Source organism: Pristis pectinata, chromosome 6 (assembly GCF_009764475.1).
Source record: "Pristis pectinata isolate sPriPec2 chromosome 6, sPriPec2.1.pri, whole genome shotgun sequence".
In the NCBI taxonomy this organism is placed as follows: Eukaryota; Metazoa; Chordata; class Chondrichthyes; order Rhinopristiformes; family Pristidae; genus Pristis; species Pristis pectinata.
In genome coordinates, this window is record NC_067410.1 from 80646825 (window position 1) to 80661569 (window position 14745).

Consider the following 14745-nt stretch of genomic DNA (forward strand, 5'->3'; position numbering starts at 1 on the left):
ATCTCCTCACATCCACAGGTGACATCTCAGTCACAAAATACACTTAATGGTTCAGTATTTTGAAAAACCATCAAAGAGACATGCTACTGAGGAAAATGAAACAGAGTAAAAATCAGAACCCTAATCATTTCTGTGCTAATCTCATGGATTTCTGAATCATTAATTTAAATCCAGCACATCCAGGTGACAGGGAACAGGTTATAAATCCATCCACTCAGCTAGATAATTAGACAGAAAGTGGAAGTAGAAAAAGGGAAGGTTATTGGGGCAGATCATCAGCTACAGTGAGAGTGCCAGTTGCCTGGGCCCTGGACTACACATTTTTGCCAGTGCAGTCAAGAGCATGGTCTTCTGAGAAGAGGCAGCTTCCATTTCCAATGAGCCTCCTTCAGCACGTGGCTGGCTACACTAACAGAACAGCATTGGCAGGCTACTCCATTAGGCATTAAGTCCAATAAAATCTGAAACAACTGGAAACTATAACCTTAGCTCTGTTTCTCCTTCCACAGATGCTGCCTGACCTGCTGAGTGTATCTAGCATTTTCTGTTCTTAATTCAGATTTCCAGCTTCTGCACTTTTTTATATGCATTTAATGCATGTGGCTGAGAAAATATTTATATCCTTTTTAATTTTAACAATACATTTCCCAAATTTTGCCATCCATTATCTCAAAAACGGTCTCTAAGAACTAAGGACACTTTTGGAATCACAAACTGAGCAGAAAATAATCTACAGAAATTGTATTTTTGGGGGGTCGGGAGTCTTTTCATGCAGCTCCACCTTGGATGCACACACTTCCCGTTTTAGCTCATGAGTCTGAGAGTTTCAAAACCTTAATGTTATTTTTAGTACTGTTTTTGGGATCGTTTAACAGAGGTGGAAGGTTGCACCTAAATGCTCTGGTTTATGTTGGTAAGAGAGGAAATGTGTGGGATGTCTTTAAATTCATGAATGACGCAGAAAAGATGTCAGACCCATTGAGCAAATGGTTGAGGTAAAGGGCACAAGCCAAATTCCTAATGTGTCCATTTTTATCCAGTAATGGTCACTGGGGCAACCTAAACCAAGTTAAATTGATTTTAAGATAAGATCTTTATTAGTCACATGTACATCGAAACACACAGTGAAATACATCTTTTGCATAGTGACTTTGGGGGGCAGCCCGCAAGTATCGCCACGCTTCCAGCGCCAACATAGCATGCCCATAACTTCCTAACCTGTGTGGCTTTGGAATGTGGGAAGAAACTGGAGCACCCAGAGGAAACCCACACAGACACGGGGAGAATGTACAAATTCCTTACAGACAGTGGCTGGATTTGAACCCAGATCTCTGGTGCTGTAAAGCATTATGCTAACCACTATGCTACCGTGCCTGCCAGGCGATAGGACTTGAAAATGGGTGCTAATTGATCCAATTTCTAGGCTTAAAGATTTCAGTAACTCATTATTAACTTTAATTCAACATCCTCTTTTTCCTGAACATTTCAAATAAACACATAGCAGATTTTGGAGACTTAGAAAAGGATTTTAAAAATCTAAGTATCATGAATACTTCCCTGAATAAGTCCAGTTACTTCTCATCATAATGGGAAGCAAGCTGAGAAGCAGTATTTTTAAGGTGCTGGGATATTTCATCTTGTCTAAAAAGAGGAATTATGAAGAAATGTGAATTAAAAAACCACGGCTTCCTTCTGCTCCAATATCTATATTGGGAAAACTGAGAATTGGTTGAGCGCTGAGATAGTAAAAAAAATAAAACCATCAGGATAATTTTCTTCCAAACAACTTGCCTCCTGAATGCATTAAACAGCCTCAGGATGTAAAAATCATAGGGAAGTTGAGCAAATGTTGGTAGTCAAAGAATATTTATAAATAAATGGAGATTAGAAATTGTAAGTCATAGTCAAGGTCTCATGCCATGTTAACATAACCCCTAGCAGGGATAAAATAGACTGGAGATGCACATTAATGCTACGTGCAACTACTTTTTAAGTCTTAACACTGGTTAAGTAAATGTATTTTTCATAATGGGTAATGTCTGATGTTTTGTGGAATAGGCTTATGTGCTTCACATTTATTGTTAGTTTGATAAAACAGTTACGGTATCACTGAAGATTTCATTTTGTTAAACCTTCAGACCAATTTTCCCTTGACTCCTACTTTGTTTTCTTGCTGTAATTTTACTGCTGTGCTTTTTCCCTCAATTGTTTTTGATGTTTTCTCTGTTGCTTCCTTTACGCGATCACTTCACTTCTCCAATTAGGTTTATTTTAACACAATGTAGTAGTTTAATGATGTAGTTTAGCCTCCTTGGAATATCATGAGGCAAGAAGAAAGCGAGTTCTCTCATGCCCATTTGTGATGTGGTAAAATAAAGGCTCCCTCCTTGTATCCTCTTCTGTCAGGTCAAGGTGGGATCAATCACAAACATTTCTGGATTGTAAGGTCATAGCTTCAAACCTTTAAAGTTAACCCATAATTTTTACATAACTAGTTTATTACCCTGATCATTAACATCCTCCATATCATGATTGCCCATTATTTGATGTGGATTACTTCCATTCTGTGTATGTTCTTCTTGCTCCTCTTCAAACTCATCCTTCCCCTGATTATTAGGATCATCAGTTTGAATTAGGTTCACCTACTCTGGAGTCCTGTGCCAATGCAAAGATTAATTTTCATACTGGTTTTTGCTACTTCTCAAAGTTATATTTACCACGTGAGAACAACATAAAGAGAGGTACCAAAAAGTAAAGAGTGACAGGTTCTGCTCTTGCCTCCAATCATATAAAACACAGCAGTTTCCATACTTTCACAGAAAAATTGAAGTATGACTATGCCATTTGGCCCTTCAAGCTGATCATGGCCAATCTATCTCAATACACATTCTCTTGATGCCTTTCATGTCTAGAAATCTACCTACTTCCTTTTTAAATACATTCAACAATTTGGCCTCCAACGATTTCTGTGGCAGAGAATTCCACAGCTTTCACTCACTCTGAAGAAACTTCTCCTCACTTCAGTCCTAAATATCTTTCCCCTTATCCTGAGACTGTGACTCCTCATTCTAGAATCCCAGCAGACAGGGGAAAAACCCTCCCCACATCCTATTGCCTAACCCTATCAGAATTTTGTACATTTCAGTCAGATCTCCTCTCATACTTTGAAACTCCAGTGAAGACAGGTCTAGTTGATCTCTTTCATGGAACATTATCAAAAGTGTTCTAAAAATCCAAATACACCCCATCCAATGGTTCTCCCTTATTTATTTATCCAGTACTATTCTCAAAATAATCCAGGATATTTGATTTCCCTTTCATAAATTCAAGATGAGTTTGTCTAATCAGGTTTAAATTTTTTGAGTGTGCAGTTTATCACATCATTCATAATAGACTTTAACAATTTCTTGATAGGCTAACCTGTTTGCAGTTCCATGTATTGTTCTCTCTCTCCTTTTTTTAAGTAGAGTGGGTATATTTGTTACCCTTCAAACTGCTGGAACTGTTCCATAATCTACAGAGTTTCAGAAAATGACAACCAAGCATCCACTATTTCCAAGGCTACCTCTTTCAGTACTCTGGGATGGAAATTTTCAGGTTCAGTTTATTGTCTTTTGGTCCCATTAATTTCTCTAGCACTACTTTTCCCCAAGCATTTGTGGGAAGTTATTTGTGTCCTCTCCTGTGAAGATAGAACCACCTTATCCACTATTATATATTCACTTGTATCTTACAGTATGGGACCTACATGCGTCTTCATTAATCTTATTTAAAAAGGGAAAATATAGGTGAGCAAGAGATTAGAGGAGGTGGAAATGATATCACAAAGTGAGATACTCCTTTTCCAGAATAATATCAAACATGTCCTGCATGTGACCATGGTGATCCAGCTTCCCCACTCCTGCCAAAATTTGTTCCACTACACTGATATCCTGCATTTAGAATTCTTCTTACTGCATGGAGTATAAGTATCTCACAGCAACTGTCAAAAGCAGTAACTATTCCTCACTTCCTGCAACAGGTGGTTCAGATTAACACTGTCCACCGCTGAGGTTTCAGACATTGGTCAGTTCAGAAATTAGTTCCATTGTTCTTTTTCAAGTTAGAGCAATCACAATTTTTCATAGCTGGCCATCTACATGTTCCCCTGACCAGCTTTACACGGGAAGGATGCATCACAGAGCACTATTTAAAGAGCATTTCTCCTTCAACAACTGCCCTCTGCCCTCCATTTATTATTGTAAGATCAGAGCATATATCCACAACTTACTGTCTATTTGTGACTTTGGACATTCCATTTGATTCATTTTCTGGTGTATTTGAACATACTAACATGAATAAAAATTTCTAATGTTTGTACTACTCCATATGAAAGAGAAAATTTGGAATCTGACTTGATAATAGAAGTTAACTGAATAAGGTAAGATAGTAAAAGTTCTAAATACTTTTGAGTTCAACATGATTTCAGATTAGACATCACTGAGGTCTAAGAAGAAGGAAAATAAATGGAGTAAATTAATTTGTTCAATCGATGACCATTGGTTCAGTCAGCATTTTCCCATTATGCATCTGTGAAGCTTCTTCAAATATCTTACCCTATATTCAACATAGTGCATAAGAGCAAGTTGTTGTGCTTTTAGAGGCAGGATCTGAAGTACTTGCTTAGGCTTTTGTGTGTGTGTGTGTGTGTGTGTGTGTGTGTGTGTGTGTGTGTGTGTGTGTGTGTGTGTGTGTGTGTGTGTGTGTGTGTGTGTGTGTGTGTGTGTCTGTCTGGGGGGAGGGGGGGGTGTGCCATTCACTTGCCATATTAGAATCATCCTGCAGCTTAGCTACAAGAAACTCTTTGAAATTTGGTTCAATCCAAATTAATATCAGATCCTAACCATCCACCATGCAGAATCTTTCATTTGAAAATATTTAAATTAGAAAAGTGTCTTTTCAGGCAGACTAACAGGATCAGGCAAATATTATAATTAAATAATCAAAGGCCAAGTTTGAGCCATAGGTGGGGGATAAGTTATCCTATGCCTCACAACCATTGCCCAATAAATAGTGGGTTCAGGATTTTTGTAACAACAAAGAAAAAAAATCACTGAAGTGTGGAATATTTGAATGATGAATGAACAGAGTATTTAATAGTGATAAACAGTGTACAACCTCTATAACAGGCTGCACACTCAGGTTGGAAGAACAGAAAACTAATGTACAGCATGCTAATCAAATAGGAATGAGGATCAAATGTCAGGGCAGAGATTTACCACATGGCCTTAGAAATGACTTTAGAGCAAATCTGATGGAAATGCGCTGCCTGAGTTCTGCTGGCTTCCACAGCATCAGATATATTAAGGGCAGCCGTGGTTCTGTAAATTCTGCACATAATCCTTTTCCTCATGCTGCTGAACGGGATCAGGTGGGTGCTCTCTTTGGAACCATGCAGGCAGTATCTCAGAGCGGTATTGCAGCAGAACTAGTAAAGAGGTTGAACCAAGTGGTTGCTACAACTTGATGCATGAGCATCACAGATCCACTCCACTTCCTGCAGTTGGTGCAACAATGTCTGCACTTCTGTCCACAGTATCTTGGTGACTGCCGCCAATTCTATTATGCTATTGCCCAGCTATACCTTCTTTCAAAGAAAGCCATTAAATGCAGATGTTCTGATTTCTATCAATGTTTATGCTTCACATGAAACTCTGCACCTCCTCCCACTCAATCCAACCCCATTCTATCCCTATCCTACTCATGCACTTAACTAATTTTATCCTTAATGTGGCTTAAGGAGTATTCTCCAACTTTTACTTCATCTTCTGTGTTTCTGGAAATTGCAGTGAAAACAACTGATGATATTCACCACCCCTGTTCAGATGTTATGGAGGAAAATACAGCATGTTTACAGAATCATCTGGAGTCAACAAGAAGCTCCAATGTCTTGAGCAAAGAAAGCTTAACATTAACTAAATTGCTAACTTGGCATGACTAGAACAGACATATGCAAAAGCACAAGTTGTTAGACTAAATGCAAAGCATTTGTTTGATTTACTGGGACAATTCTGAAATTAATGATTTTAATGATATATCAAGTGCTTTTGGACCTTTGCTTTTTCTCCAAAGATCATTAAACAGCAGGTAGACTGCCTATCTTTAAAACTATAAAATATTACCATAAATATTAGGATACCAACACTCATCAACCTCACTTTCTGCCTTGCGGGTAGATGGGAGTGACTTGAATAGGGGAAGAGGATTTTCATTGCACTTGAATGGTTGCACAAATATCAAGATATCACAGTAACACTGCCCTTTATACAAAGCTTCTCGACATCTGTTAAAATCAATACAGCATCAAAGTAAGTAGCACAGATAGTGAGGATGAAATAAAAACAGAAAGAAAGACAAAGGTGGACAAACACAGACTGAAAGACACAAACAGGCAGTTATAATGAAAGATTTACATATTTTTAGTGCTTCTCTCAGCTTCAGGTAGTCCCAAAGCTTTAAGTACATATGAAATGCAATTGTTACTGAAATACAGGAAACGGAGCAGTCAATTTGTGAATAAGAAGCTTGCACAAAAGCAGTATGATAATAACTAAGTATTTTGTTAAAACGATCATGACTAAGGGGTCAATATTAAATAGGACACCAGGGGTAATACACTTGCTCTTCTTTGAAATCATGCCATGGAATATTTTACATCTACCCGAGAAGCAGATAGTGCCTTAGCTTAATGTCTCATCCAAAAGATGGCACTTCCTCAGTACTTCACCAAAGTGTTGGCGCAGATTTTTGTGCTCAAATCTCAGACGGACTTAAATCTGTAGGCTCAGTAGCTGAGTGTTACCCACACTCACAAAAGACTAAGCCCATAAGCACGACAGAGAAAAAAAAGACAGACACAGTAAACAAGCATGAAAGACAAACTAAATGTGCCACCTTGTGCAATTAGCTTTATTTTAATTGATGACAGAACAAGCAGTGTAAGCATGAGGCTTGTGGTAATGGCTAAAGTTGCTGCTAAAGGCAAGCTTTGTAGACTAAACACCAGATTAGAGAACAAAAGATAACATATAAATATTTGTGCTTTTTCTCAATGGGAAGTACACTGTTGCAGTTGGGAATATTAAAAAATCATAACACAAAATTGATGACATAGTATTTTAAAATACAATCAGAAACAGGAGGAACCCACATTAAACAGATAAAGTATGATATTTCCTAAAAACAATCATTCAGGGATCCATCCACTATTTAACATTACTAGAATTGAAGCCTCTTTAATCTGTCAGTACTTCAACACTCTTGTCTCTGAATTCATCGCAGTCCTCTGCTGTTGCCTTAAACTGTATCAATGACCCGCATCCTCAGAATCTAGTTCAACACTGAGCTAAGCTCCACACCTCATATCCAAACAATCACAAAAACACTTATTTCTACATTCCTTCTGCTCCAACTTTACCACCACAGGCACTGATGTTTTTGTTAACTCCATCTTTGGTTTCTCCAACACTTTTATTTTGCCAACACCGGTCCCTTTACTCCAGTAATGATGACTGAAGCTTCAGCTGCCTTAATCTGATGTACTGGAGCACTCTCCCTAAATTCCTCCATCTTGTCACTCTCTCCCTATGAACTGGTTCTTCTCCCAATTCTTCCACTACATAGCATCCATTGCTCCTCTGTGAATGTCATGGGATTACTAAAGGACTTATGCAAAAGAAAGCTCCTATTGGTAATGTAGGTGCACAGGAGTAGGAATTCATCCTTGGCCAGATGTGATGATTGAGCGATGAGTTGGCATCAGTGTCTTGTACTCCTCCTAGAGTTTAGTTTGGATCAAGCAGGCAGAGTACAAAGAACAAATGCAAAAACATTGCACATTCAGCCCAAGCAACTGAAGATGAATTACTACAATGATTAATTTTAAGTAGCATGAAAAATAATTCTACTCCATGCAGAAAATAAAAAATCAAATTATGTACAATCACAGTAAATGTCTGTAGTCTTCTGACAATGTGATGAATGGACATTTACAGCAGCAGACTAATAATACAGCAGATCTGTCACTCTTTACAGTCCTGACCATTTGCAGATACCATGCTCAGCTATTGCTTATTGATTAGACTTTTGTAAAGGGCACATATATGGTGCTGTCACTTGTGCAGCAGAAATTCAAACCATTAAACTTGCTGGTGAATAAATCTGTATTGAGTGTATGGAAACAAGCTCCTTGAAACAAATTATAAATCACTTTGTAGAGGTCTTCACCTGCTGATTGATAGCTTCGTGTTCCGTTTGATGTTCGTCATTTACGATTTCTGGGTCCTGATCTTCAGCTTCCTCATGTGGATTGTTCTCATCATCAGCTAACATGCAAATGATGGAAAACTTTGTTACTCAATTTATTCAATCCATAAACATTAAGAATCCAAACTACCTTTTAGCATTTTTGCAATCAACCCTGTTCATGAAATTAGTTTGGACATATGCTTAAGTCACAATTTACCAACTGTCATGTTAAGTTTCAGTAACACACATGAATAATGCATAACCTGAAGATATACCAACAATATTAAAAGACGATTCCCTTCTGGATTTCTACTCTTTTAGTGTGCTTATGTACATAGCAAGTAACTTATACAGTCACGAAATTTGGATCTGCAGCAAGTAACTGCAGTTCCACTCCAAATTTCCATGCTTTGAGTACAGAGGCATTCATAAAGTGAGTTGCTGCAAAGATCATTTTGATAAGGGAATTAAGTGGACACAATTAATGGCTGTTGCAGTGTGAGGAGTAGCCAGAACACAATTTCAATCAGCTTGTAACAGCTGATGCATTGTTGTCTTTTTGGAGTTCAACCCTCAGCAGCTGATACAGGAAGTATCTGCCCACTCTCTTCCACTAATGCTGGTGCTATTTAAAAAGAACATCTACTTCAAGGTAGTTGTTGATTGATTTCTGCTGGTTGCTATTCTGCTTGTGGAGGGGTTTACTATCTTCTATGAAGTAGTTAGCATCTGTACTGAACAACAGGGAAGGTACTGAAGGTGTTTTTGCTGACTTCAAGCTTCTACATAAACCCACCAGTTGCTCTAAGACATGAGTGCACCAGTGGGATTCCCCTTTGGCATGCTGCCTGACTGGAGAATAAGCTGAGGGCACACAAAGCTAGGCAAACTGCTAGAACGGATGGGAGAAAGCCTCTAACTCGGAAACTGTGCCCACATTGATGTTCCCATCCAAACCTCAGCAAGGCACAGTGTGAGATGCCTGTGTTTCAGTAAGGACAGCTTCAATGAAATCTGCCACCTCCTGTGTCAGCTGCAATCTCAGTTCGGGACAAGAACCACATTGTCCCTCTAGGATGCTCTTCCATCTCCACTATTACCTACCCACTTTCCTATAGCACCTTACCATGCAACATAGGAGATACTATGCTGCTCTTTTACCTTCTCTCTTCGTGTAATCCAGGAAACCAAACACTCCTTCCAAGTGAAGCAACAATTTACTTGTACTTCCTCAAATTTAGTGCACTACACCCAGTGCTCACAATGTGGTCCGCTCTACATTGTTGAAACGAAATGCAGATCAAGTGACTGCTTTGCAGAGCACCTCCATTCAGTCCACACGCATGATGCCGAGCTTCTAGTTGCTTGTTACTTTATTCTCCATCCCTTTCCCACTCTGACCTCTCTGCCACAGATATGGATTTTTGTTGATCTAAAGATTGATAGCAACGACTATGGTCTGCACTTCCAAGAGTACTTCACCACTAGATAGCTAAATGGTTCCACTCTCTACCAGTGGGGGCATCCTGACTGATGCACAGCAACCAGGAGAGCAGGAATTGATTTCCAAACAAGAAATATATTAACGCTTGCATTAAAAAAGCATTTCAGTGGTTCAAGCAAAATTGAAGATGCCATGGAAATTGTGTAGATTGGAATAAATGTTTTAAGCATTTTTTTTACTTCAGCTTTATTTAGACATGCACTTTTGAGACATTCTTCAGCCATTTAAAATAACAAAACATTCTGCAAATGAAATCTTTTCAGTTCTTATCAGTTATACACATTCAAATCTGCACTATAGTCAAGTGGCAACCAACCTGACCATTGTTAAGATTCAATCTTACCCTCTTCCTCTTCTTCATGCACATCTTGCTCGTCTTCAGCTTCAGTAGCTGCATTATTGTTATGGAAATCTGACTGCCGCCTGTGATGTTAAACATTTACAGTTAACAATGAATGACTGGAAAAATAAACCAACAATCAGAAGATATCCTGAGGAACAAAGTATAAAATGTCATAGACAGAAAAACAAATGAGGTTCTGAAGGTGAATTTTAAGAATTTAGTGAAAAGATTAAGAAGCAGGACGTAAAAGGTGAAATTCTATGGATTACTACCAGTGCTAAGTACCCATGAGTAGAGAAACGAACCTCGCATGGGTAAAGAGTGACTGACAAGATGGTACAGGAAGGAGGACTTTAGATTCATGGGACGCTGGGAATAGCTCTGGGAAAGGTGGGCCTGTACAGGCCAGATGCCTGGTTCTGAACCTGGCAATTCCTTCTGCAATCCTGAATGAACTAGGGTTGATCCCCTGGCTTGATAGACACAGTAGTGACGTGATGTTGCAGAATGCGGTGGTGGTGTACATTTCTGCTGCTGCTGATAGTTCACAGTGACTCATGAATGCAGAGGTTGCTGTAGGTTACAACAGGACATTGATAGGATGCAGAGCTAGGCTGAGAAGTGGCAGATGGAGTTCAACACGGAAAAGTGTCAAGTGACACCCTTTGGAAGATCGAATTTGAAGGCAGAATACAAGGTTAATGGCAGGATTCTTAGCAGTGTGGAGGAACAGAGGGATCTTGGGGTCCATGTCCGTAGATCCCTCAAGGTCGCTGCGCAGGTCAATAGGGTTGTTAAGAAGGCGTATGGTCTGTTGGCCTTCATTAGTCGGGGTAGTGAGTTCAAGAGCCGCGAGGTAATGTTGCAGCTCTATAGAACTCTGATTAGACCATACTTGGGAGTATTGTGTTCAGTTCTGGTCGCCTCATTATAGGAAGGATGTGGAAGCTTTAGAGAGGGTGCAGAGGAGATTTACCAGGATGTTGCCTGAATTGGAGAGCATACCTTATGAGGATAGGTTGAGTGAGCTCAGGCTTTTCTCTTTGGAGAGAAGGAGGATGAGAGGTGACTTGATAGAGGTGTATAAGATGATAAGAGGCATAGATCGAGTGGACAGTCAGAGACTTTCTCCCAGGGCGAAAATGGTTAATAAGACTGGGCATTTTAAAAAGGTATAAGGGGGATGTCGGAGGTAATTTTTTTTACACAGAGAGTGGTGGGTGCGTGGAACACACTGCTGGCAGAGGTTGTGGAGGCAGATACATTAGAGACATTTAAGATACTCATAGATAGACACATGAATGATAGAAAAATGGAGGGCTATGTGGGAAGGAAGGGTTAGATAGTTCTTAGAGCAGGATAAAATGTCAGCACAACATCATGAGCCAAATGGCCTGTACTGAGCTGTAATGTTTATGTTCTAATGTCAAATTTTGAGTTGCCAGATCTGCTACAGAAGTATCCCATTCAGCATGTTTGTTGTGCCACACAACACGATGGATGGTGTCCTCGGTGTGAAGACAGGAATTTGTCTCCACAAGGACTGTGTGGTGGTCAGTTCCACCAAAATTATCATGAACAGATGCATCTGCTACTAGCAGATAGGCGAGGACAAGGTCATGTAGGTTCACTCATTATCTTCCTCAGACCCAGTCTGAAAGCTGTGTCACTCTGACAGGTGAGTGACAGTGCTACCAAACCACTCTTGTTGATGGGCAGTGGACCCCACTTGGGGTACATTCAATGTCCTTGCTACTTTCAGTGCTTCTCCTAAGAGTTGTTCAACATGGAGAAGCATTAATTCATCAGCTGAGTGATAAGAGTTTTAATAGATATTGATAGGCTGTTGGAATGAGTGCATGGGTGGCAGATGAAATTTAATGCTGAGAAACGTTAAGTATTATACGTTGGGTTCTAGGTGCCACACTTAAGCAAATACGTGAAGATTTTGAAGACAGTACAAAAGAGAGTTACTGAAGTGAGTCCAGAGATGATGGACTTTAGACACCTGGATAAACTGGAGAAGATGGGGTTGTTCTTTCAGAATAGCAGAGATGGTGAGGAAATAATTTGCAGGGCTAATGGAAGAGGACAGGAGATTGGAATTAACTTGATTGCCCCAACATGGAGCAAGTACAAACTTCACAGACTAAATGGCCTCCTTCCATGCTGTTACCTTTTTGTGACTGCAATGCTAACTGCAGGAAGATTTTTCCTTGTGAATTAGTTTGTACTGTAGCTGCAAACTATAGAATTTTTGAATATGCTATATTTTCATTTAGAATACCTGATAAATTAGAAATATTCATTACATATCAAGGATAGCACTTTAATTTTATGCTACTTAAGACTTAAGTTTAATATAAATTCAAAATTCATTAATCTAAGTCATCTCCTCTATGACTCTTTAACATCAAAGAGAAATCTTTATTTCATCCACCTGTGTTGGACTTCCACAGCACCTTTGCTGTTTCGTTTCTCCCACTCTTTCCTTTAAAGTTCTCTGAAAAATCTCTGATCATGCTTCCTGTCCATCATTTACCTTTTTCCTCTCCTAATCAGCATCCTCCTTCCTTGGAAAATCATTGTAAATGATATGTAGGGCACAGTCAGTTTGACCCTGTTGAGAGTAACCTCCAGTCCCTATCCAAGGCCTACATACATATTTTCAATTGACAGGTATAGATCAGTTCTAGGGAGTGTTGTATGATGTTAGTAATGTTTTAAGGCCCCATCTTCCTCTCCAGTAATTCATGTTACATATGAATCACCCGAGGCATATTTAGAAGTTGTGAGTTCTCACAGTGTCCTGGCTAACATTTCCTTCTCAAAAGCAGGCAATTTATTCAACTCAGTGTGGTTTCTGAAACCATGCTCTGTGGAAAATGACTGCCACATTTGAAAATGCAGCAAAACCCCTGCATTAAGGATTCATGTTTGTGGAACACTTCCAATAGACTTGCTGAACAGCTATATAAATTGAAGATTTTTCTTTCTTCCTGCAAACCCAAGTTGCTTTTGTTGTTGAATCACAATTTGATCCAGCACTTTCCCATTTCTGAGCTACTTAAAGGTCAGAATATTAGTGTACAATATTTTCAAACTTATGAATGCCAGGCACAGCAATAATATTTGATGAGTTCACTGTATTAGTTTTTCTACCTCATGTTATGTGTCACTTGTGTTATAAAGTTAATCGGCTGGAAAATGGGCCTCGTGGCATTTGATTTGTGGGTATGACATGGGTGCATCAGCCGCCTATGGTCAGCCTGAAACTATTTTTAGATAAGATGTCTTTATTAGTCACATGTACATTGAAACACACCGTGAAATGCGTCTTTTGCTTAGGATGTTCTGGGGGCAGCCCGTAAGTGTCGCCACACTTCCGGCGCCAACATAGCATGCTAACAACTTCCTAACCCATATGTCTTTGGAATGTGGGAGGAAACCGGAGCACCCAGAGGAAACCCACGCAGACATGGGGAGAACATACAAACTCCTTACAGACAGTGGCCGGAATTGAACCCGGGTCGCTGGCGCTGTAAGGCATTGTCTAAAACTGAAGTTCAGTCAGTGTCTGTTTTTAACCGCCTTTGTTGTAAATGGATAGGTGGGAACTGATCTGCTTTGCTGAAAATTCCGTGGTGGCTATCACAAGCTAAGCAGAAGTTGCCAGCAAAACTTCAGTCTTTTTAAAGTAGGAAATAAACATACTTTGTATGGAGCTAGGAGAATCAGGAGGGGTACTCTCCAGATTGACCACATTCTACACATCTTTGTCTATTGCGATGCCACCCTTGTTTTCCCTGGAACCTATTCTGAGTTGTTGTCAGTAAGTAGCCCAAAATTTGCCCTCGTAAAATGGGAGGCCTCCTGTAAAGGTGTGACACGTCTGTTGAACTGTAAGTATTGAATGAGCACTTCCAGCCAGCTCACCAGTTGGGGTGGGTGAGAAGTTTTAGTCACATGTATTTTATGGAGCTTAGAGCTACAGTCATTAAAACTAAATGAGATTTATGCGCCTTCCCTTGGTGCCTGAAAATTGATGCAGATCCTGCAAAATACACGGTGCCACAAAGGCTACTTAAAGGAAGGTCAGTGGCAAAAGAGGTTCACCTTAACTGCTCTTGCCGCAGCAACTCTTCCTTGCGTTCTGCTTCTTGCTGGAGCCGTTGCTGCCGATCCATGTACTCTCTCAATCTCTGCTGGTGCAAAGCATCCTGCCTCTCCTTCAGTTTACGTGCCTCCTCTGCCCGCAACTCTGCGAGATGCTGCTGTTCCAGCTGCTCCTCATATGGGGATTTGTATTTCTTCTATTCCAAAAAGAACCCAAAGCAATTTAAGATGCATATAAAGGCTATCTACTGTGAGATTTTTTTTGTGTGTGCATGAATTTTTGTCAAAACATATTGGTATTAGGAAGATAAACATTAGCCTAAAAGCACTTTGAATTACCATAATTACCTATGATATTGTATAATCTCATTAAGTATAAAAGAAACATGTCATCAGTTGAAAACCATTACTGAATTGGCCCTCATTGTTCAATTGGCTCCATTATTCATTTAAGGAGCAACGCATTTTGTATTTTGTCTTTAACACCTAATTTGTT

At 39.6% G+C, this 14745-nt stretch overlaps 1 protein-coding gene across 2 annotated transcripts in view; it reads right to left on the bottom strand.

Moving 5' to 3' along the window:
* golim4a (golgi integral membrane protein 4a) overlaps positions 1 to 14745 on the bottom strand; it is a 74879-nt gene that overhangs the window by 15004 nt on the left and 45130 nt on the right. For both annotated transcript variants that reach the window (XM_052018811.1, XM_052018810.1), the window contains exons 10-12: positions 14250 to 14446; positions 10134 to 10213; positions 8266 to 8363 (exon numbers count right to left, since the gene is read on the bottom strand). In XM_052018811.1, the coding sequence (XP_051874771.1) occupies positions 8266 to 8363; positions 10134 to 10213; positions 14250 to 14446 (375 nt within the window). The remainder of the gene's footprint in view (positions 1 to 8265; positions 8364 to 10133; positions 10214 to 14249; positions 14447 to 14745) is intronic.